The sequence below is a fragment of the Sus scrofa genome, chromosome 7 (assembly GCF_054392235.1).
Source record: "Sus scrofa isolate SSC_HxYL_T2T_F1_AM1 chromosome 7, Sscrofa_HxYL_maternal_Yorkshire_Landrace_v2.0, whole genome shotgun sequence".
Lineage (NCBI taxonomy): Eukaryota > Metazoa > Chordata > Mammalia > Artiodactyla > Suidae > Sus > Sus scrofa.
In genome coordinates this window covers 36,942,949-36,967,812 of record NC_139389.1, presented here as the reverse complement: position 1 = coordinate 36,967,812, position 24,864 = coordinate 36,942,949, and the positions used below count along the sequence as shown (strand labels likewise).

At 44.9% G+C, this 24,864-nt stretch overlaps 1 protein-coding gene across 3 annotated transcripts in view; it reads left to right on the top strand.

Annotated features, from left to right (window-relative positions):
• Positions 1-24,864, top strand: part of PRIM2 (DNA primase subunit 2) — a 357,737-nt gene that overhangs the window by 230,595 nt on the left and 102,278 nt on the right. For all 3 annotated transcript variants that reach the window (XM_021098097.2, XM_084966367.1, NM_001244164.1), the window contains 1 exon segment: positions 19,785-19,857. In XM_021098097.2, coding sequence (XP_020953756.1) covers positions 19,785-19,857 — 73 coding nt within the window.

Here is a 24,864-nt window from a genome sequence, read left to right as displayed (position 1 = left end):
TATGTAACTTGCATTTTTTTTTTTCATTTAAAAATTAACGGAGTTCCATTGTGGCTCGGCAGTAATGAACCCTACTAGTATCTATGAGGACTTGGGTTCAAACATCTTGGGCCTCACTCAGTAGGCTGAGTATCTGGCATTGCTGTGAGCTATGGTGTAAGTTGCAGAGGCAGCTTAGATCCCACCTTGCTGTGGCTGTGATGTAGGTCTGTAGCTGTAGCTCTGATTTGACCCCTAACCTGGGAACTTCATAATGCTGCAGGTGTGGCCCCTTAAAATAAATAAATAAACAGATAAATAAAATAAACACTGTAAAACTCTTTTCCTGTTATTAAAACTGCTCCAAAAACATGATTTTTTGTGACTACCTGTTATTTTCTTGTTTGGCTGTCTTGTGGTATATTTGTATTTCTTGGGTGGGAGGCATTTCCAATTCTTTTCACTAGGATAAGAAATGCCGTATGTTAATTTTTACCTGTGTTTTTGACCATTTCCTTAGCATAAGTTTTCAGAAATGGAATTACATTGTCAAGGCATTCAAACCATTTTAAAGATTTAAGTATAAATATTCTTAAATTTCTTTTTCAAAAACCTTATTCTACTTATACTTAGCTATTGTACAAGATGCCCCATGTTGCTGTACCCTGAACAAGGTGGGGCAGCCAAAATAGTTGCTAATGTAATATGTTTATCATAGAGATACTCTTGGTATCATGTACATTTTGCATTGATTATTATTAAGAATAATTTTGAAACATTTTGTTTTCCATTTTTATTTTGGGGTGGGATTAACTAGCTGTATCTTTGCCCCATTATTGATAGCATCCTTGATTTTATTTGATCTTATCTACTTTAGATATAAAGGATAGTAACTTTGTATTATTTGTTACTTTTTTTGAGAGTTTTTGATTATGTTGCATTATCCTTGATACCTACATTTTGAAGTTTTACATAGCACCTTTCAGGGTTCTTCATTTGCCTCCTCCCCTCCCTGCTCCTGCTTTTCCTCTTGCCCTGCCCTGCCCTCCAAGTGTGGAGTGGCGTCTAGACTGAGTGGCATAAGCCTTACACAGAGTTGTTAGATTTCTGAGAGCTCTGTGCTAGTGTGTCCTGTTGGAGTCACCCCCCACCCCCACCCCTGCAGCCTGTCCCAATGTGAGAATCTCTCTTATTCCAAGTGGCCCCTTGTCTATGCCCAGTTTGCCCTCCCTGAAATTTTTCACGTTATTGCTGGAGCGATTCTATTATTCCCTGGTTTAAAACCACCTGTGTGTTGAGGGTTTCACTCGGGATGAAGTGAACACTCCCCACCTTCCAGAAGGAGCCTGGCCTGCCTTACTGTCAGTGTGGCCGCATGGTCTCCATCCAGCCTGCGCATGCAGCTTCTCCAGTGCAGCACATCCCGGCAGGTGTCTTCCTCCCGCTGGACCGCTCTTCTCCTTCCCTCTCCGCTACCTCCTCCACTGCTACAGCTCCACTGCTTCCTCTGCTACTTACCCCACTGCTGCAGCTCCACGGCTTCCTCCGTTGCTCCTTCCGCTGCTGCAGCTCCACTGACTCTCCCTCTGCCGCCCATCTCAATATTTTTTTTTTGCACATGTCCCCCTAACAAACACCTACCCTGGTGGCTCCAGCATGTTACAGAATCTCTGACACTGTTTCCATGTCCGTCTCCACTGTGGTACAAGTTGGTCGAGAGCTGCACAGTGACACCCAGGGTAGATCGTCATTATATGTCTTGTGGAATGAATGAATGCTGTGATACCAATGATATTTTGTTGTTTTTTTGCATGAAGTTTTTATAATTTGTAAATCGTATTGTTAAATGTCTTTCCCCTATAAAACCCCTGATTCAGAAGATGTGGAACCAAAGGGCTGGATCTCACCTTAGTTAATGCTCAATTATGTGTGGTAATGATGGATTTTCCATCCTCCACCTGACTGTGGTAATTGCCAAGTGGAATTTAGATTAACTACTGAGACATAGTCTTGAGTCCTTGAAACTTGCGCAAACTGTACTTTCATTTAAGGCTTTCATTCTCTGTGGAGTTCACTCATGGCTGGTTGCTAGGCAACCAGGGCTAGATGCTGCATGTGATATGCACCAACTGATGTTGCTTTTTTTTATTACTAGTAAACCAAATGGTTTTTCGTTTTATTACCATGTCAGAGACATCTATGTGTCGGGTGGCAGCTGCCGGGTCTGGGTTGACAGTTTCTGTTACGCGAAGTAACCTTGTGAAAGCCTTTCAAGCATATTGAATTGTCTCTTTTGACTGTCTAAATGTAACTTTTTTCTTTCTTTATTTCTTTTTCTTTTTCTTTCTTTCTTTTTGCTTAGGGCTGCACCTGCGGCATATGAAAATTCCCAGGCTAGGGGTCCAATCAGAGCTATAGCTGCTGGCTTATACAGCCATGTACAGCTGCAGTAGTGCAGGATTCAAGCCTCATCTGCGACCTATACCACAGCTCACTGCATTACCAGATCCTGGCCAGGGATTGAACCCAAATCCTCATGGATCCTAGTTAGGTTTGTTAACCACTGAGCTACAATGGGAACTCCCTAACATTTTCCTTTTACCTGCTTTTGTTTAGGTCAAAATAGGAAAGAATACTGTTTGGTTTGAAAAATTCTAATGATAATCTTGTTAGGAAAAAAATAATTGTCATTGATTTTTATGAAGTGTATAGTTTAAATGTAACTGAGAGGGAATGGACATTAAGAGGCTGAAAACTGAAATCATTATTAGGTCTAATTTTGTTTAGTGCCTCTAATGATCGAGAGGAATGATGAATAGTATTTTAATTAAATTTGTCAATAAAATTAATTTGGGAAATGATAACAATACCTGTAAAAATTGAAGTAGCAATAGAAATTCTCAAGTCATTTTATAGGACTTAGACATTCAAAGACAATTAGTATAATACTTTGCAAACCTAATAATTTAGGATATTGCTTAACAGTATATATAGCAAAGAAATAAGACACAGTTTCTCTTCTCCAGGAATTTGTAGTTTTGATTTCATTTGAGAGACAGACACTTAAACACATTACAACATTTGTAAGCCTTTTGAATGGAATTAAACACAAAATACATAACTGATCTATGCTCCTCACTGATTTCCTCACGTAATGGGGCCATGACTGACTTGTTCTGGATTCCGTACTCCTTGGCTCTGTCGTGGCCCACAGTGGTACTCAGATTGGACTGATCTTTAACCTCATGCGGGGGATGATGTAGTCCTGAACCATGAAGCGGAATAGGTGGTGAGTAAGGCTGCTGGGATTCCAGACTGCAGTCAAGAGTGAGGCTTATACCAGAGAGAGACATTTGCTCATCGCTGCTCTCTGGGTGGTAGCTAAAATCAGAGGAATGGTTGAGATCATTCAGGGAGAGAATGTAGAGGGGTAGGAAGAGGGGAAATGGCCCTGAATGGAACCCATAGAACATCAGTGTTGAAGTGACCTGTGGTGGGCGTAATGGAGGTGCATTACAAGAGAAGCCACTGAAAATATCAGGAAGGAATCTTGGATGACATGGGCGCACAACAGGGGGTGTGGCATTAAAGATGCCGAGGGAGAGATTTCAGGAAGGACGGCGCACACTGTAAATGCTGGGGGTGTCAGGGTAGAACCCCCCTTTTGTCATTGGATCAGAGCCCCTGCAGGGTGGCGGGGGTCCCGGGAGTGGAGGCTGCTCTCAGCCGAGCTGGGGAGGAAAGGGGACTGTGCCTGTGAGTGGCATGGTTAAAACAGTGCTTTATTTTTCCCTTGAGGCTGGAAAGAGGAGCATATTTATATGTTAGGGAGAAATGAGGTTTATGGGAATAAGCGGAAATAATTGAAAGAGCAGGTATTTAGAAGAGGTAGGAGGAGATGGGACCAAGAAATCAGACTAGCTAATTTACAAAGCACCTTCCAACCTGCCTCTTTAGTTCATACTCAGAGCATCCCAGTGAGGGCGGTAGATGGTCATTTATCACTGTCCCTGTTTTAAAGTTGAGTGATAGAACCTCAGAAGTTCAGGTTAAATTCCAGAACACCTACCGTCCTCAAGTCAGTTGTCATTAGCTCTGTAGTCCAGTGAGTCCACATCTCAAGGTGGCCTCGCTGACATCCCCCCCACCTCACTGTGTTTTCTAGCCTGAGTTATACAGTGAGCTGATTTTCACATTTGGAGATGCACCAGAGGTCTGGGGATATGTTCCTGCGAATATAGAAGTTTACTGTGAATAAGTATCTTTGCTGCCCTAATGCTGGTACCTATGGGATAAAAAAGTATAAACTACCAAGGGTGTTTATTAAAGACCATTATTTCTTTATCACTTGCAAATGTCAGACGTGAATAGGTGACACCAGAGAGGAAATTTGCAGCATACAGTTTTCTACATGTGATGACTTCAGTTGTGTGGATATGATTTTTTCCTTAAAGATAATGCCTTTCCCCACAGTATGTGTGTGTCTTCCTTCTTCACCTCTCCACCCGCAGATAGGAAGTGAGTACTGTTCTCATTTAATACTTTGCTTTTAATTAAAGGATAATTTCAAAAACGTGTATTTGTTACACTATTTTTCCTAATTTTGTTAGCCTGTTTCATCCCAACAATAAAATATAAATCAAATAAAGGAAAACTACAAAGAGAAGTATTACCTATAGTACGTACTTGAACTCTATCACATGGATTAACTTGTAATGTGTCGTGAATTTCTAAGCAGATTATTTTTGTTGTTACAGTAGAGTTGACTTACAATGTTGTACCAGTTTCTGTTGCACAGCAAAGTGATCCAGTCAAACATCCATATACATTCCCTTTCTCATACTCTCTTCCGTCATGTTTTATCCCAAGAGACTGGATATAGTTCCCTGCGCTGTATACTAGGACCTCATTTCTTCTCCATTCTAAATGCAATAATTTATGTTGACCTTTATTTGAAAATCTTTTAAAATAGTGGCAGAATCTTCCTTCATCTGGTATTACTACTAACAGTTATTGTGTACAATTTTTTCCTAACATAACACATTTGGTTGATATGTACCTGTTTCTGTTTATTCCTCTAGAAAACACGCTAACAACAGGTTTTATGTCAGAAAGGCAGTCTCTTGTCAGAAAGCTCGTATCCCTGGTGGTGCAGTATGCAGTGTTTTCTTTCGGGATTAATTCTCACTTTTAAATCAGAAAATTGTTGGGCATTTGTGTCTCGGAAAAGGCTGGGTAGGTCGGACGTCCCCCAGGGGAGGGCCGGAGCAGAGCCTCGGGAACCTGGCCCTCAGGCTTCTTTCCCCTGTTTGACAGCTGTTTTCAGGCTCAGGCCCTACCTTTCACTGTATTTATTTCCTTTCTGCATGCAGCAACCTAAGCCTTTCGCTCTGTGATTATTGTGAAGATGTTCCAGGTGCCTTGTGCGTTATTAATAAATTAGAAAGAATGTGTTCTTTTGCATTATTTACTGTCTTTAAGGTATTTTTTCCACATCTGTACTGAAAATGCCTTTTTAGAGATGGACTTGTTAAGAGTCAGCATTTTATTAAAATCTGCCCAAAGTGTCAAGGGCACTATAATGGAGACTGATTATGTGCAGAGGGGTGAGGGGATGTGGTCCCTTAGCTCAGGAAGCTTATGCACTAATGGCAAGGAGGCCAGTTTGTTTTATTTATTGTTAATTTAAGGCATGTTAGGCTACTTGGTGTCGGACGTGGTGTTAGGTTTTAGGGATGTGTGTTTATTTCTGCTCTTAGAGGCCTCAGTGTTGAATGGAAAGGAGGATCTTCACTAAAGTGATTCCTAAATCACGGAGGCTGTTAGCATAGGAGAGGCATGTGATTCCTTGGGGCACAGGGCCCTGCATGGCACAGTTCCTGCAGCTCACCCCCAACTGGAAATGTCACCTTGCCACACTCGATCAGAGAAACGATTGGAAATGCCACCTTTCTGTTATACTTCTGACTTCAAAGTTTCCTAGAGATTGATGAATTATGAGTGCTGTCAGTCTTCCTGGAAAGCAGAGTTTATGCTTGTCTGTTTTTAAGGTAATTTTATTGTCTGTGGTTAAGTTCCGGTTCTTTACTCACTGGGTTTCTTAAAACCTTGATTGTCCTCTAGTTAAGTAATAAAGAAAATCCATCATTTTGGGCATTGCCTTGGGCATAAAGTGCTAACAGCACAAGATGATGGTGCCATGGGAGGGAGTGCTGTGGTTGTGCCTGTGATGTGTTTGGAGCTGCACAGGATGGACATGCACAGTGTGGACAGTGGTGTGGATGGTGCATGGGGTGGACATTGCACAGTGTGGAAAGTGGTGTGGACATTGCACAGTGTGGGCAGTGCAGTGTGGACACTGCACAGTGTGGACAGTGCACAGGGTGGACACTACACAGTGTGGGCAGTGGTGTGGACCGTGCACAGTATAGACAATGCACAGTGTGGACAGTGGTGTGGACAGTGCACAGTGTGGACACTGGTGCACAGTGGTGTGCAGTGCTGTGCAGAGGGTGTCCTGTGAGGCTAGAAGTGCTCAGTGCCTGTGCTGTTCACCCCAGGAGCCAGAAGCTACTTAGGTCTGTTGAATGCTTGAAATATGGCTCGTGTGATTGAAGAACTTGGGTTTTAATTTTATTCTAATTAATTGAAATTCAAATTTAAGAAGCCGGGTGCAGCCAGTGGTTACTGGATTGGATGGCACGATTCTGTGTTTTATTTGAAATACGTTTAGATAACCATGTTTTTTAAAATATAACAGCAGTTTTAAGATGAGTGGATTTGGAGTTCCAAGTCTGAGGTGCCCGTGGCCGTTGTTCTGAGGTCTTGTGGCCGCTGAGGGTCAGGAGGCCCCAAGCCACTTCCTGGTGTGGTTGTGGCTGCCTTGCCCTTGAGCCGCCTCCTGTGCAGGTGCTTCAGGAGGCCCTGTGGAAGGGGGTCCTGCCAGCAGCAAGTGGGGGGGTCCTGTCCGGGGTCTTCCTGAGCCCTCTGAGGCCATGTGTGGCCGGTGGTCATCTTGTGAGTCTAAAGGTTTAGTCGACCTAAGAAGGCCCCCTGGCAACCAGACACAGTTCACCTTTATCCATTCAGAGTGAAAACAAGACAAAATTTACCAGATCCCTCCCATGTGCAGCCCCTCAGTCGTTTGTCATGACCATTTAGAGGGAGGGTGGTTCCAGAAAGATACTGTAGAGTGAATACAAGGCCCATTTTAATCGCCCCTTGGGGGGTGGCAGGCACACTGTCCGCAGACGCCACCGGACCTTAGTCATGTGATGGAAGTGTCTCCTCAGTGCATGTAGGGCCGCTGCCGACGCCCAGCTTCCAGTCCCCCCGGGGCTCTGTGTTCCCTTCACACTGGCTGGAATGATGGTGTGAATGTGTTGGTCCGTGTTCTGGTGTTTGCAGTGTTCGCTGTGTGAGAGCAAGGGCTGGTCCCCTTGTTAGCCACCCCGTGTCCACTGCTGTGGTGACAGCCGGACCTCAGGAACCAGTGAGAGAAAACACTTAGGTTTTAAAATTTTACCTCTCAGAGTTCCCATCCTGGCTCAGCAGAAATGAATCTGACTGGGAGCCATGAGGTTGCAGGTTTGATCCCTGGCCTCGCTCAGTGGGTTTAGGATCTGGTGTTGCTGTCAGCTGTGGTGTAGGTCTCAGATGCAGCTCAGGTCTTGCATTGCTGTGGCTGTGGTGTAGGCTGGCAGCTGTTGCTCTGATTGGATCCTTAGCCTGGGGACCTCCCTGTGCCACCGGTGTGGCCCTAAAAACCAAAAAAAAAAAATAAAAATAAAAAAATAAAATTTTACCTCTCATGTAGGTTTTTTCAGCTACGAAATGCTGAGACTGAAGGAGGTGGTGTTTTGGACAAAATGTTGATGGATTTTCTGTCATTTCCAGGTAAAAGCTTTGGTGGCTTTTACACTCCTGACACTTTGCAGGAGGGAGTTCAGTGCTGCATTCACCCTTTCTTTGGAGCTTGGGTATTTCTCCTGGTGTCAACTAGCCGAGCAGGATGGACAGTACTTCACGTTCCTCTGTGTGGTCTCAGGAGGACCCCTTATTTTCCTCCTCAGTGACCTATCCAAATATCGATGACAATATTAAAAAACAATCCCCAAACTGTTATGAACCCTGCTATTTTGATCTGTGAAGCAGAAGCCTTAAGCATTAACGTCTCTGCAAGAAGAAAGGAGTACAGAGGGAAAGTATGTAGTGTGATTTCTGGATGTGACTTGTGATAATCCCCATTAGCTGTCCCCTCATCTCCTGTCCCTTCAACCCCCCAATCATGTCACTGATTATCTACTGTTATTAGGGAACCAGTGTGAGAGAGCAAACGTAGAGTGCCATAAACTTGGGGTAGCGGCCAACTAAAACTGGCACTTGCCGTCTGCCTCTACAAGCATTGAATCATGAGCCACTGCAGCCGCTGCCCTTCAGACCCCCAGAAAGATGCCCAGGGTGGAGACCAGGAAGGAGGCACTCTGGGCTCTGGGAAAACTGGCAGATCAGGCCTTCAGGTAGTTAGATATTTTCAGGAGGTTTTATGAGCCTGGATTCTTGCATCTTCTCATATGTAGAAAAGCACTAAAATCCTTAAAGGTACCATGTGCTCCTCATGACTCTCAGTGAGCCTCTGCTAAAACATGTGCTTATCTACATGTCCCCCCGTCACTGAAATCACTGACCTCCCCGCCCCTCAGCCGGTCCCTCGGAGCTGTGTCAGGGCTGTCTCTGGGCTGTAGTCCCCATTTTGCCCCAAATTAAACTTAATTCATAATTCTCATGTTGGGCATTTTTCCTTAGGTCACCTAGCCCATCTCAGAAGTATCCCAGCTCTCTGTAAATTGTTATGGGAAAATGAGAAGATGCCCGCAGTTTAGTGTGTTCGCTCTATTGGGTGTGCTGGAACTCTCTGTCACGCTTACCCCACAGCTTCTCATCGCCCTGCCCTCAGGCAGCCTTTCTTTATTGTCATCATTTGACCATCCTGGACCAAAGCCAGATCAAAACAGTCTCTACCTGGGGAGTCGTTATATTCCCAGAATATAGTAAGAATGTGAATCTAAAAAGTCGACTCATGGAAATAGGAGTATTTGGTGGTTGGGGGGGTTAAGTATATATGCTGAAAATACCTATGTCGTGTTATAGAGCAAATATCTTATAGGGATATGTGTGTATATTTTACTTTTAAAATCAGTTTTATTGAGCCATAATTTACATACAATGAAATACACTCTTTTTAAGGGTATAGTTTCATGATTTTTGACAATCGTGAAGTAGATTTTTTTGGGTGGGGAGCTGCACCCACAGCATATGGAAGTTCCTGGGCCAAGGATCCCAGGCTGGGATTGAACCTGAGTGGCAGCTGCAGCTGCAGAAACCCTGGATCCTTTGGGCCAGGGTTCAAACCTGGACCTCTGCAGCAACTCAAGCCTCTACATTTGGGTTCTTAACCCACTGCACCACAGTGGGAACTCTGAGATACAGATATTTTTGATAGAAAAATGAGTTGCAACTTTTAACTCTTGCAGTTCATTGGATTGTTGCCGCTTAGAAATTGGAATCAGTAGGAAAATGTGGACCACAAGGGAATAGATGAGGCCAACCTAAAACAAAGAAGAGCAGCAGTGGTGCCATGTGTAGCCCTCACCTGACGTGGAAACCCATATGAACCTGGCTTTTTACTGGTGTGTGAGCATCTTAGAGTCATACACTTTCAGTTGCAGAGAAATATGGGTCATTATACTGCATGTTGTCTGATGGTAGTTTTTTGGAGAGAATTTTTCTTTTTACAGAAAATTGAATAAACTTCATGCTTGGGAAAATAATTTACATTCCATTTATAACAGAATTTTATTGGTTGTGTTCCCATTTGGAGTAACTGCAGGGAAAATCACCTGGGCCAACACAGGTTGGATGCCATTTAGTAGGGGGTTAGCTCGAAACAGAAACTCATTTCGGTTTCAGTGGTAACAGCTGTTGTGTGAATTTTCCTGTGATATCCTTCACAGCAGGAAATGATACATTGTATCTTCGCCTCCCTTGATTTTCTATACACCCAGTGAACCCAAACTGCAGGCATTGTGCTTTCTAAGCGTCTGAATATCCCACCTTATGTGGTCAGAGTACTTTTTTTTAACATCCAAAGTGGGTAAAATTGTGATTGCAAAAGTGGATATATGGGTGGTATACAAAACCTTTGTTTCCTTTATTTGAAATTGTTTTTCCACTGTGCTGTGATTACGGCTGACTTGATGTGAAAAGGTTGTATTGGAACTTGATATACTTTGATAGAATGATGTAGGAAATTACATTCATTTTGAAAGGTGTATTAGCTTACTTTTTAATTTAAACGGAAATATGTCTCCTTGGTGCAGAGATCAGTTTTGATTACTTGTTATGCTTTCTTCATTGCTTTTTTATTTTATACCAGTTTTTAAAGTAGGAGACACTATGGCTGCCAGATAGAGGGGAGTAAATAGTGTTAACTTCTTTCAAGAGTCCTGGGTCCTACTTGGCAAATAAAGCGTGTTTGAATGTGTTACTGTTTTATGATCCTCTGAGTCTGTCGATGGGGAGGGAGGAGGAGGTGGGGATGCCGTCTGAGGATGGGAGGCAGATTCTGCCCAGCCTGGCCCGGGGTCCTGCTGTCATCCTGACTGATCCTCCACCCTGCACGGCTTCTTGGAGATGAGAGAAGCAGGGACAGTTGTAATGAAGTGTGGAGGTGGCCCATGCCACCACACAGATGCCCAGATAGAAATGTGTCATATCAGAGTTCCCATTGTGACTCAGTGGCTTGAGAACCTGAGTAGTGTCCATGAGGATGAGGGTTCAATCCCTGGCCTCGCTCAGTGGGTTAAGGATCCAGCATTGCCATGAACTGCAGTGCAGTTCACAGATGCAGGTAGGATCCAGTGTTGCTGTGGTTGTGGCATAGACCTACAGCTGCAGCTCCAGTTCGACCCCTAGCTTGGGAACTTTACGTATGCCACAGGTGTGGCCCTAAAAAGGAAAAAAAAATGTGTCACAGCTTTTACCCCCACCAAAAAAGATTCAGGTTACCTCTAAGCTAACCAGAATTCAGGATTGCTTCTGTGATGGTATAAATGGCACATTGTGGCTGAAGTCTGAAGCCTTAATTCCCAACTAGAGCATTGTGAAAACAAGTGAATTTGTAGTCAGCTTGAGACACTCTCTTTAGGGGCCCACTTGCAGCTTTCCCTCTGCTTGAGACAGCAGAGTCTGGGTTTCCTCGGCAAGTAGAGGTCGGGGTGGGATAGCTGGTGTTTCTTTTCCCTGGTCCCCGAAACCATTTGATTGTGTCATGTCACTGTCCTCACTCCATCATGACAGTGCTGTCTGACAGGCATACACAAAAGCCACGATTTTGGACTACTTCAGTGAAATTGTTTTGGCTGTACCCATGGCTTGTGGAAGTTCCCAGGGCCAAGGGTCAAACCCACGCCACAGCTGTGACCTGGGCCACTGCAGTGACCATACCTGATCCTTACCTTACAGAGCGATGAGGGAGCTCTGAAATTAAATAATATCTTATTTGACTCTTAGCCAAAATATCATTTCAACATGTAATCAGTAGGAACATTTATTAGTGAAATGTTTTAATTATTTTTTCCTATTAAGTCTTTGAAATCCAGTGCGTACTTTACTTACTGGACATCTTAAATCTGACTAAGGGACATTTCAAGTGCCCAGCAGCCACCTTTGGCTTGTGGCTCTTTGCTGGTCACGCTGCTCTGCAAAGCTGGATTCCATTGAAGCTGTCAGTGTTGGAGGTTGCATTTTTGAACTGTGGAAACTTTCTAAGAGAACAGGTGTAGAGAAAACCTTCCTGATCTTCAGGTTATTCAGGGACATCTAAATTCTACTTTAAGATTATGTATTTTGTGTGATAATATAAAGAAGATAGGAAAGAAGTGCGTTTCCCCCCTGGTTTCTAAGGGAAGAAACTGGTGAATATTAAGAGGAGAGAGAAACAACTGAGCCTTTAAAGGGTGGTGAAGGGAGGCCTGGGTGATAATGAGTGAAAGATGCTGTGGTAAATGCAGACATTGCCTTTGATCCTCATAGCCACCCTGGGGGGTGGGGAGGCAAGTGGGGACTCTCATGACCCATTTATGACCCTGTTTACCAGGGAGGAACTGAGAGCCATCAGGCCGCCCTGCAGACTCATGGGGAGTGAGCACAGGCCAGTCCTGGCCAGTGGTGCTGAAATCTGTGCTTCTCACCGCCCTGGTCTGCTTACCCAGGTGCCCTTTTGTGCCCCGTGATTGCTTTGGGCCAGTTGGACAAAGTATGTGAATATGGGAGAATTGCAGTGATGCCTAAAATCTCATAACTATCCCACTGCTCCTTGTTTTCTCCCTCGTGTCTTTTTTTTTTTTTTGTATTATTATTTTTTTAATTACTCAAATGAATTTATCACATCTGTAGTTGTATAATGATCATAACAATCCAATTTCACAGGATTTCCATCTCATAACCCAAGCACATCCCCCCCCCCCAAAACTGTCTCCTTTGGAGACCATACGTTTTTCAATATCTGTGAGTCAGCATCTGTTCTGCAAAGTTCAGTCTGCCCTTTTTTCAGATTCCACAGGTCAGTGAAAGCATTTGATGTTGGTGTCTCATTGTATGGCTGACTTCACTTAGCATGATAATTTCATGCTAAAAATGCTGGTATTTCGTTCCTTTTAATGGCTGAGTAATATTCCATTGTGTGTATGTACCACATCTTCTTCATCTACTCGTCTGTCAATGGACATTTAGGTTGTTTCCATGTCTTGGCTATTGAAAATAGTGCTGCAGTGAACATCGGAGTACATGTGTCTTTATGAGTTGTGGTTTTCTCTGGATAGATACCCAGGAGTGGGATTGCTGGATCAAAGGTGTAGTTCTATTTTTAGTTTTCTGAGGCATCTCCATACTGTTTTCCACAGTGGTTGCACCAATTTACAATCCCACCAACAGTGTACTAGGGTTCCTTTTTCTCCACACCCTCTCCAGCACTTATTGTTTGTAGACTTTTGGATGATGGCCATTCTAGCTGGTGTAAGGTGGTACCTCATAGTGGTTTTTATTTGTATTTCTCTAATAATGAGTAATGTTGAACATCTTTTCATGTGTTTTTTGGCCATGTGTATGTCTTCTTTGGAGAACTGTCTGTCTAGCATCTTCTGCCCCTCATGTCTTGTCTGCCGTCAGAAGAGGAGGAGATGACAGGGGAAATCCTTTCCCTGACAAGGCTGCCTCTGCCCTGTGGTCAGCTGCACCCTGGGGCATTTGTATCTTGGTTGGGGGCTCATGGAGGCCACCCAGCACAGGTGTCATGGCCCATCTTCTGTGGAGTCAGTGCCACAGCATGAGAAGATTGTTTTCCTTGAGAAGCTAATCTTGTCCGGAGACCCACAGATCCATTTCCATATGATTTCTTGTTTTGGGTTTTTTGGCTGCGCCTGTGGCATGTGGAAGTTCCCTAGCCAGGGATCAAATCCACACTATAGCAGTGACCTGAACCACAGAACTGATACCCACTGAGCTACCAGGAAACTCCCTATAATTTTTTGCCTTTATGTTCAACTCTTATTCTCAGCACTCCGAAGCAATTCCCTGTTGAGACCTAAGTGCTCATACTGATGTTGGCTGTGTATTAAACAGATTTACATTTCTGTGATTTCTGCAAAGACCAGGGCTGGGTCTGCTTCTCACAGATCAGATGTGAGCAGATGTGAGCTGTTGAGATTTACCTTTTTAGATCTCCGCTGTATTTCTATTCTGTAAGTTAGACACTTGTGTGGAGTGTTTTGGCAAAACTTGTTCCGTGTGTCTGTGACTCATGGTGCCCACCTCTGTTATCCCTCAACCCGCTCCCATCCCCAATGGGGTTGCTTTTTCAGTTGGATTGAAAATAGTATCATGTCCAGTATGGTTACATAAATATGTGTAATGGATATTTTGAAAGTCTTTTCTCCGCTCAGCTCTAAATCTATTGAACTGTTAGCTTTACAGTTTTCTGTTTACTATGATTTTCAGCTGTATTGGGAAACTAACTCTGCTTACCTCTTACTGTTTAATGAGCAAGATGATGTGGGAGGAAAAATTCCTCAGATGTGACTGAGTTTTAATTAAGTTGCATGCAGGCCAAATGAGCAAATGCTCCTGTAAAAAGATGCTTTTATATATTTCGTGTGCCATTAGTTCTCTTAGAGGGGACTGGGTAATTTAGGACAGTCACCTCGAAACAAAAGGACGCAAAATAACCAAGCAGTGACACTTCTGTGTAAGCCAGGGTTTTTTATATATAAGAGCAAAATTTAGTTTTTTTAGGAAATACTATTATGTACAAGTTTAGATTTTTAAAGATTTTAAACTTGACAAAGTCTCGAAGTTTTATTAAAATGGTGATTTAGCAGTATGTTATTGCAAGAGGAAATAGGATATGATTTGCTTTTTATTTTAATTTTTATTTGGAGACCTGCATTTCAGGACCTACCTACTCAATTTCAGCTCTTTTGACCCTTACCTCTGCTTGTCTTTTTTTGCACCTAACCCAGCCTCTTCATCTATAAACTGTGAAATTTCCTTGGCTTTGCTTATCTCTTTCTGCTTGTCCATCTGATATGTGCTAACCCTCTAGATCCTGAGAAAAAAGCTTTTTATTTTATTATTCCAAAATGTCACTTCCTTATCATACACTTTTAAAACCCTCCAACAACCTTAATAAACTCAAATCATATACGTCTGTGAACCTGGTCAAAATTTAAGAATGTTTTAAAATTGTTCAACTCTAAATGGTAAAAACCCCACAATAACCAGGCCTGTGACTTTGCTGTGGTCCCCGTGTCCTCCTCCTAAGCCTGCAGACGCAGGTGTTCCCTGACTGGCTGGCAGCCTTCCTCGTGGTGCCCAGGGCCACCTTCTCCCTTGTGGCATCTTCCTCCCCTTCGGCCTTGAGCTGTCCCTCCAGCTTGGTGGCTTCTCTGCATAGCCTGGACTGTGTGGTCAGTTTTGGGGCTATAGCTGGCTTTGTCTGCCTCTCCCTGCTTTGAGAAGGGCCTGTCCTCTGTGGCCTGTGGCTCTCGTCCTGTCACACTGTGCACATCAGCTGTGGGGCCTTGGCTCCTGGGGGCTCTTCCTTGGCCTCAGAGGTGCTTAATGAGTGTGCGCTGACAGATGGGTTGCTGTCCACAGGCTCTACAGAGCTTTCTTTAAAGGGTAATTAGAAAAGGACAACTACCGGCTGTAGGAAAAGTCTGTTAAAGAAAGTCTGACATTTTAATGGCATTTTTTTCCTTGTCTGCATCTGTGACGTGTGGAAGTTCCAGGGCCAGGGATCGAACCCTTGCCATAACAGTGACAATGCCAGATCATTAACCCCCTGCACCACAAGGGAACTCCTCTAATGGCAGTTAAAAAATAAAGTTTGTCCTGGGTTTATGTGTTTCTATACATAACTATACATATATTGTTCTCTCTGGGGAGTGAGGTGTTTATTTTCTCATATGTCGAATGTAATCGTCACGTTTGAGGAGAGGTCTCCTTTCAGCACTGGGTGTCTTCACTGTCTAATGTAAGTCAGTACATGCTGAACCACACCTTTATTATTTTCATGACTTTTCTGGCTTTTTGCTAACTTGAGAAAATGGTAACATTTTGCTTTTCATCTGATACCCTAACAAGCAAAAGGTGAATCAGCATACAGGCTGTGAGGAAATACCGCAGCTCCTGATCCCTTACCGTCCACATTTGTGGATGAACAACTGATACAGAGTTTGATTTACCCTTTCTCTTTTTCACTTGTGGCAAATGAGTGGCTCAACTGAGAAATCAAATCTTGTTTTTTTAAAATTCTTTGATTAATCAAAAACTCCTCTTTATATTTGGAAAGATAGTGATTAGTGACATAATTTGAATTTTGTGGTTCATGTTTTTTGACCTGCTGTACTGAAAAAAATGGCATTTGTGTTATATCTCAGTTTATCCTTTTTTTTTTTTTTAATTTTTTTAATAGCCACACCCACAGCATCTAGGCCAGGGATTGAACCTGAGCTTCAGCTGAGACTTGTGCCGTAGCTGTGCTGGACTCATTAAAGCTGGGTACTTTAACCCACTGTGCTGGGCTGGGGATTGAACCTGTGCCTCTGCAGTGACCACTGCAGTCAGAGTCTTAACCCCACCGGACCACAGTGGGAACTTCTCTCAGTTTATTCTTTTATGGAAGCTTGGAAGCAGGAATCCCCTGTTAAAATTGTACATCAGGAGTTCCCGTTATGGCGCAGTGGTTAATGAACCTGACGAGGAACCATGAGGTTGCAGGTTCTATCCCTGGCCTTGCTCAGTGGGTTAAGGATTCGGCATTGCCGTGAGCTGTGGTGTAGGTTGCAGACGCGGCTTGGATCTTGCGTTGCTGTGGCTCTGGCGTTGGCCGGTGGCTACAGCTCCGATTTGACCCCTAGCCTGGGAACCTCCATATGCCGCAGGAGTGGCCCTAGAAAAGGCAAAAAGACAAAAAAAAAAAAAAAAAATTGTGCATCAGTGATAATGTTCTTCAGATAAAGCCATGATGTTTAAAAATGGGCTGAAAACAGTATTTTCCACTGTGTGTGTGTAACTAATCTGTTGTTTTTGCTGTTCAGAATTACTATCACTTTTTTGTGTTTCCCCAATACAATGGTGAAGAAATGTTTATTCATAAAATTGATCTATTTTAAAAAATCATGAACGCAAGAATACACCTTGAGAGTTCATGGTGTGTGTGTTCGTTCGCCTGTCATCACCCGAAGCAGTGTGATACAGAGCTGACTGGGCGGCTGGTTAGGAATCTCGGCTAATAACATCCCTGGGCGTTTCCAAGTAAGAGCCAGGGATCCAGGCTCACCAGCTGATGTGAGTTGCTCTTAAGGATTTTTATTTTTTTTTTTTGACTTTTCTGTTTATTCCTTTTTCTTCTCCCTTGATTGCCTTCCTGTCTCCGCCTGTTGCTGCTACTTTACTGCAGGATTTTACAGAAACTTCTCTTGCCTGAAATATTGCAGTGTTCTTCCAAGTGATTTTTCCATTGCCCAGCCCCCTCTTTTTAGTACTCTTTCTACACTGCTCTCCTTCTCGAGTATAAGTCTGATTATGTGAATTCTTGCCCCACAGCTCTTTATGGTTCTTTCCTGCCTCCAGGTCATTGGATATAGTGCTTCCACTATTTGCCTGTCTTGTGTTCTATCTGAAATCCTCCCCGCCATGGCTTCGTCTCTCCAGAGCAAGTTCAAGTGCATATCACACAGCTGTGCACACCAGCTCCTAACCAATATGTAGGTTATTCCTTCTGATCATGGGCTGAGAGGGAGGGAGGAATCCCATTCCCAGTTCTTAGGCTGGAACCCTTCCTTTCTGCCCCTTCTCCCTGGGCATCCCTGCTTGCCCCACCTGGGTCGGCTGGCGACCGTCTTCCTATCTGTTAATAGCAGTTTTAGAGGAGTGATGTCTGTACAGTTTCCTTATATTCTCTCTGTGGTTATTTATACCTCGAAAATTCTTTGCATTAATCATTACTGCCATTTTCACTTTTTTTCTTGGAATTTAGCCCTTTCGCACATACCGTCAAAGCACTGAGGAACACGCCTTTATACGGCCACTCAGGCAAATGGATGTGTCCTCCGTAATGTATCATTTTTTGTACTTCGTATACTTCATTAATCTGGGCTGAGAAAACTATTTATTCGATAACTGTCACCACGTTTGTCTGTCTTTTACCCTTTATAGAGGACTTTAGTATTTGTTAGTCTTTTTGGCCTGGATCATCCTGTTAGCGGATACTGATTCCTTTATAGCCTAAAAAGCAAAGTTCTAAGGCCAGTGTGTGGCCAGGCTCCACCCAGCTGGGGGTGGCTCCTCTGCAGGATCCTGCTGCCTTCCTTCCTTCCCTCCTGTTTTGTTTTTGCTATGGTTGTTTTTCCCCCTGCACTTCCTGGTCAGGACTGCAGTTGGTCTGTGTACTGGAATATGCTTTACTGACTTTAACTAGTGCTTTGAATATATCATTTCATTTGCTCTCCCCAGCATTTCTGTCAGTGAGGCAGGCCTGGCATTATTAATGCCCTTTTACAAGGAGAATAGTGCAAATGGCAACAATTTGCCAAACTAGTGATTTAAAAAACAAAACCAAGAAGAGGTCTTCAGACTCCTAGGCCGTGCTATTTTTATTGGATGTGTGTGAGACATATTAGAAAGTGAAATAGGTTTTTATTTGGGGGGATTTCACGCAAACAGTTCTCTGGTTGCGTTGTATATTAACATGTAAAATACTAGAATGAAGTCACAGCCGTGGGTTTAACCTAGCATGAGTTTCGTGTGCCGTGGCACTCCTGTGATAAAGGGAAAGGACAGGATCCAGTGATCCGCTGTCAGAGATTCACTGCTGGAGGAGAAATAATACCTCAGAGAGGAAGACGTGTTTTAGGTGTGGGATCATCCGTGTGACTCTGTGGCATTGTGCTCACCTGCTCTCAGGCCATTCTTCGCCCTCGAGGGAGGGGATGTCCTCACGTGTGGTGGTCTCCTCGCCAGTGGCTGCAGTGCCCTGTGGTGTACTGTGGTTTTGCTTCATGATCCACACCCACTGTTTAATCAATAACCTGGTTGACTGTCGGAACATCAGCCTTTCCGCAGAGCAGCTTGGAGGCCTGTGTGATCCGGCAGCGAGAGTCCACAGTGCTGAGCAGGGGAAAGTAGAGCGCCTGGACTCCTGTGTGGTTGTGACGCTGCTTAACTCCAGGCTGTCCCTTCAGTTGTGGGCTCTGTGTGAGCCAGGATCTCACCGTCTCCTGTGCGACCCAGGCCTGACCGTGGTCTTCCGCGAGAGCCAGAAAGTTGCGTCCCCCTGCACGGCTGACTTGCTCTCTGATCTGACAGGCTCCTCGTCTCTGAATGTAAAATGAACGTGCTCTCTCGGGCTCTTGTGAGGATGTCATTAGAGGATGTCGATAGATATTCAGATGGCACTTCCTTCAGAGGAGAATGATCACTCTACGTCAGGTCCTCGAACAAGAGGTCGTTCAGTTCAGAGCTCGTCTCAGCAGGCAGAGCAGGCCCTGTCATTTCCATGTGACGGTAGGGAGCCTGTGGTGTAGACAGATGAGGTGACTCACTCAAAGATGAAGCTCCCATTGGTCCTTGGTTCTGCCTCTGCCGCTGTGCTGTTCTGAGGTGTCTTAATAGAGACTTGAACTTTATTTTTTATTTTTTTTGTCTTTTTGCTATTTCTTGGGCCGCTCCCGCGGCACGTGGAGATTCCCAGGCTAGGGGTCCAATCGGAGCCGTAGCCACCGTCCTACGCCAGAGCCACAGCAACGCGGGATCCGAGCCGAGTCTGCGACCTAGACCACAGCTCACGGCAACGCCGGATCGTTAACCCACTGAGCAAGGGCAGGGACCAAACCCGCAACCTCATGGTTCCTAGTCGGATTCGTTAACCACTGCGCCACGACGGGAACTCCAGAGACTTGAACTTTAACCGCAATTTGCCTTACGCCTCCAAGGCGTGGGAAATGGAAACGCCTTCCTGGTCAGGGAGTCAGGTGAGCCCTGTGTTTCTGTGTTAAGTTTGGGTAGTCACCTAAACATGTTTTGTTAAATAACCTTTAAAACCCTTCACTATGTTTCTCTGAAGGTTTATATGTAAAATGTTTTCTCACTGTGACTTTATTTCAGAATTAAAAAAAAATTCCCTTGAAGTGATCAAAATATGTTTTGCAGATCTTATTTTAACATTTTGTTCTTTTTCTTTGCAGTCATTCCTACACTGGTCAGGACTACAGTGCACAGGGAAATGCTGGGAAGATTTCTTTGGATCAGATCGATTCTGTAAGCATCTCATCCTTTTAAACTTAGACCCTTGTAAGTGGAGGAAGCACAGATTTTCTTCAACCAAAGATTACTTTTGGTTGGGGAGATGGGAGAGAATGTTATTTCATTGCTTACCAATCATTTTTAGAAGTCTTGTGTGTTATACATGTTTTTTTTTTTGTAAATTATGAAAATACCAAATAATCATAAAATTATTTGTAGTCTGATAAAAATCGAATTTAATCAGTTTTCCAAAGGAGGAAATTCTTTTAAGTGATGATAGCTAAATAGTGTTTATGTGTTTAATACCATATACATTCAGAAAAGGAGAAATGGAAAATACTAGGTATATCAGTTTTCTAAAGCTCCCATAACAAAATACCAGTCTGGGTGCCTTAAACAACAGAAACTTAGTTTCTCACAGTTGTGGAGGCGAGAATTCCACACTCAAGCTGTCAGCAAATTTGATTTCTTCCGAGGCACGTCTCTGTGGTTTCTGGGTGGCCGCCTCCTCCCCGTTTCCTCACGTGGGCTTTGCCCTGTGGCCACTTCCGCTGCCTGGAAGGAAGTCAGTCACAGTCGACCAGGGCCCCACCCCCAGGACCTCATTTAACCGCAATTGCCTCTTGTCAGGCCCTGTCTCTGAGTTCAGTCTCATTCTGAGGTCGCGGGGTTAGGACTTGGGTGTTTGCATGTGAGAAGCATACAGTTTATTCTGCAACACTGAGTGCAGGCGCCTGTCCTCCTGTTGCCACTAGATGAGTGGACAGCTCATGTCTGCTTCACTTTTGGTTCCAGAGTAGAATGAAGAGTAGCACACTTTACTGCCCTTTTAATTTATTATTAAAATTATATTAATTTATAGGATTTCTCTTTAGTACATTTTAGCATGTCTACTTTACCCAAAAAGGGAAACTGAATCAGCCATAAATAATCTTTGTTTAGATAGTTACTAAATTATTTACAGTAAATTAAAAATACTCTGAGGTTTTGGAGTTCCCGTTGTGGCTCAGCGGTAACGAACCCGACTAGTATCTGTGAAGTCGCGGGTTCGATCCCTGGCCTTGCTGAGGCTTTGTTGTGGTGTAGGACACAGGCATGGCTCAGATCTGGTGTGGCTGTGGCGTAGGCCGGCAGCTACAGCTCTGCTTTGACCCCATCTGGGAACTTCCATATGCCATGGGTGCGGCCCTGAAAAGACAGAAGAAAAAAACAGCAAAACAAAAAAACAAACCAAACCAAAAAACCTGAGGTTTTAATGCTTGGAAATAAGAACTGTGATGGTGAGTAGGGAGAGACCCTGAGTCTTTAGAGACCAGAATGAATAGTTCATCTTGCTATTTGAAAAATTATAATCAGGTGCTTGCTATTAGTGTGTCTGTAGAAGTAACAGTAGAATTGCCCCTTAGATGGTTGGTTGAACTGGAGTTTCTTTATCCCCAAGGATGCCCCATCCCTTACTTTTCCTTAAGCAGTTGTTGCACCTCTCGCACCTGCCTCCCTGCTGTGTCATTTGTGTTTGTGTTATACTGTGAATGATTGGGAACTAATTCTGTTCCTGATTCCATCAGTGTTTTCCCGTTCATAATGGTTGGGTACCGGGGGGAAACCTAGAGGAATAGCCGTCAATGCTTGTGGCGAATATACACCGGAGCCATTGGTGACACACCGGCTGTTGTATTGTGGGTCCAGAGGGGAGTAAAGCAGAAGGTGCCCCTGCCCTCTCGGGCCTTACCTGAGGGAGGTAGACGAGGCAGAGGTACGAAGCCAGCAGCCGAGGTGTGAGTCTCTGAGGGCTTTGAGACCTCTCTGTGCCTCTACCTGAGGCCCTGGCCTCAGTGATGAAGGCGGACCTCGTCCTGCGGGACCTTTGTTGTCACCCTCACAGCAGCGTGTCACCGCACACCCTTCCATGTCTCAGTTCGTCTCCACACGGTCCCTAGATTTTTCTGCTTTCCCTGCGGCCCTGCAGGTGGAGCTGCCCCCAGGCCCCATGTAGTGTGGGGTGAGCCCTTCACCGGCCCCGTCTGGCTTTACGTGTTTCTCTGCCTTTGCCGCGGCTCCAGCTCCTGTGGGACCAAGTGAGCACAGCACCCCGCCCCCAAGGGTTCTCCCCGATGCCGCCCCTCCCTCACTGGTGGTGCCTGTGGCGCCAGGTCGCAGCTCCTGCGGGGTCCCCAGCTCCCTCGGGGTCCCCAGCTGCTGCTGCGTCCACATCGATTCATCCCGCCCCTGCTGTGTAGTGTCTGCCTGTAAAGGTCCACAGTCTTTCCTGCCCCACTACAGCCAGTCCCAGCCCTGTCCTTTCATTTCCACTGCTGGGACTCCTGCCAAAGCCCCGCCCATGTCCCTCCTGCTTCATTCCTACCTCTGGGGAGTCTGTTCAGTGTGTAGCAGCCGAAGTTCTTGCCGTGTCCCAGCCCCTGTCGGCCTTCTGGGAACCCCTACTGGGTTTCCATCACCTCGGGTCTGAAACCCACACTCCTTCTGGTGGCCTCCAGTGTCCCCGTATCCTGGGCGTTCTCCTCCATCTTCTCCCTCACGGCCCCAGCCATGTGGCCTTCTTGCTGCCCCTTGAGCTTGCACCTCCATCCTTCTCAGAACTTTTGCTCGTGTTTCCTTTACTGGAACGGTGCTCCTGGGTCTTCATTCCACTGGAAGCCTACTTACACACCAGTCTCAGCAGCAGGCCCTGTCTGCGGAGGCTCCTGGGGCCCTTCTCCTCCTCACACTGAGCCCGTTGCTCTGTCTGCAGTGCTTTGGGAATTAGACATTGTGTTTCTCATTTACGCCTCTTTCCTTGCATGAGGATGTAAGTCTTCAAGGACTGGACTTTCAACATCTTTGTTCCCAGCTATTCCCCAGGCTGCGCACGTGGAATGTTTAGCAGATATTTGGCATTTGAATGATAAGGGGTGTTCAAGCAGTTGGGGAAAAGGAAGCTGAAGTTGAACCGAGTCTCCCCACCCCCTTCAGTTCTGTTTACTGGCTTATTTAAGTAAATTATTTCCAATTGAGATTTCCTCCATCCTGTATCTTCTTATTTCTTTCCCTATTTAGAGAGACCATTCTGTATTTCTCTTAGAATGGGTTTAGTATTGCTGTAGTCTTTTAGTTTTTGTTTGGAGAAATTCTTTATTTCTCCTTCTGTTTTAAATGACGTCCTTGCTGGGTAGATTATTCTGAGCTGCAAAATTTTTGCCTTTTAGAACTATGAATATATCTTGCTGCTCTCTTCTGGCCTGTAGTGTTTCTGTAGAGACATCAGCAGATAGCCTTATGGGGGTTCCCTTACAGTTAACACTTTGTGTTTCTCTTGCTGCCTTTAGAATCCTCTCTTTAACTTTTGTCATTTTTGTCATAATATGTCTTGGTGTGGGCCTGTTTGGGTTCAACTTGTTTGGGGCCCTCTGTGCTTTCCATATCTTGATACATGTTTCCTTTAGAATTTGGAAAGTGTTCAGCCATGATTTCTTCAAATAAATTTTCAATCCTCCTTTTCTTTTTCTTCTCCTTCTGGAACCCCTATTATGCGTAGATTGGGCCACTTTATATTATCCCATAGATCTCTTATATTGTTTTCATGTTTTTTCATTTGGTTTTCTGTCTGCTGTCCTGATTGGGTGATGTCCATTATTCTATCTTCCAAGTCACTAATTCGTTCCTCTGCTTCATTCATTCTGCTCTTCAGTGCCTTTAACTCAGCTTGCATCTCTGCAAATGAATTTTATAATTTTTCTTGGCTCCTCCTTACATTTTCTAGTTCCTTTCTAAAGTAATGTGCATTACTGTTCATATCTGCTCTTAATGCCTTCATATTCGCTTTTAATTCCTTCGGTATTTTCACTGTCCTTTTGAACTCGGTGTTTGTTAGATTGCAGAGGTCTGTTTTGTTATTTGCTCCTTCAGGTGAATTCTCCTGTTCTTTTAACTGGGAATGGTTCATGAGCTTCATTTTGCTTATATTTTTGTTATCCTGTGAGTTTAGGGAAAGCAACTACTGTCGTCTTGGAGGGCTATTGCTTGAGCACCCCTGGGTATTTTGTGAGGGCCTACTATTTGTTCATTTTTTTGGCCTGAGGGCTGCTTTTGGTTTGGATGCTTTCTGTCTCAGTGTGTGCAGGCTGAGGCGTGCTCTTGTATGGCCTGCACATGCCTCCAGGAAGATGGAGGCAGGGGACAGAGCTAGTAGCCAGTGCCTAGTTGCTGGGCCCTTGACGGTTCAAAGGACCCACAGGGAGGTGGCACAGGCTGCTCCTAGTTGCAGGGCCTGGGGAAGTGGCAGTGACCCTCAGGGAGGTGTAGGTGGCACCCAGGGTGTTTGGCAGTGGCAATAGCAGGGCATATGCATTCTCAGGAAAGTGAGAGCAATAACGGGTGGTGCTTGGTTGCAGTGCCCTCTGTGTGGACCCCTGAGGTGACTGCAGCCGCAGGTGGTGCCTGTTCACTGACCCCTAGTGGTGGCGGGCTATGCCCACCTCTCATGTCTGAGATGACTGAGTTTGCCCCTCCACTTGCAGACCACGCAAGAGGTGCTCTGCCACCTGTTCCCTGTGCAAGAGGTGTCCTGCTGCCTGAGAGTCCATGTGCTTGCTAAGAAAGATTCCTGTGGCCATCTGCCCCTCCTCCTCGTGCCCTCTCCACCAGTGGAGCCTCGCTTCTCCTGCAGGCCCAGACCTCCTCCCAGGTTCCCTCGGTTATGTTGTTCCACTCCCCAGCCCATGGCACATGGCTCCCTAGCCCCTCAGGCTGTCTCCACACTGCCAGCCCTAGTCTTCTCCCTGCAACTGACCTCTGGAGCCTGAGTCTTGGCACCCAGCTTCTGCCCAAGTGTCTCAGGCTGTGGTGTCTGGGGTGGTGGTACTGATGGTCTCTGTGGCTCTCCCTCTGCTTGCTGTCCTCAGTCCAGCTGCTGTGCTTTTCTCCTCGACTTTGAGGTCCCTCCTTTGCTGATCTCCCTGTCAGTTACCTGTGGGTTCCTTTCCTCTTTCACGGCTCCCTCTCCAGACTGCTGGTCTGGTCCTG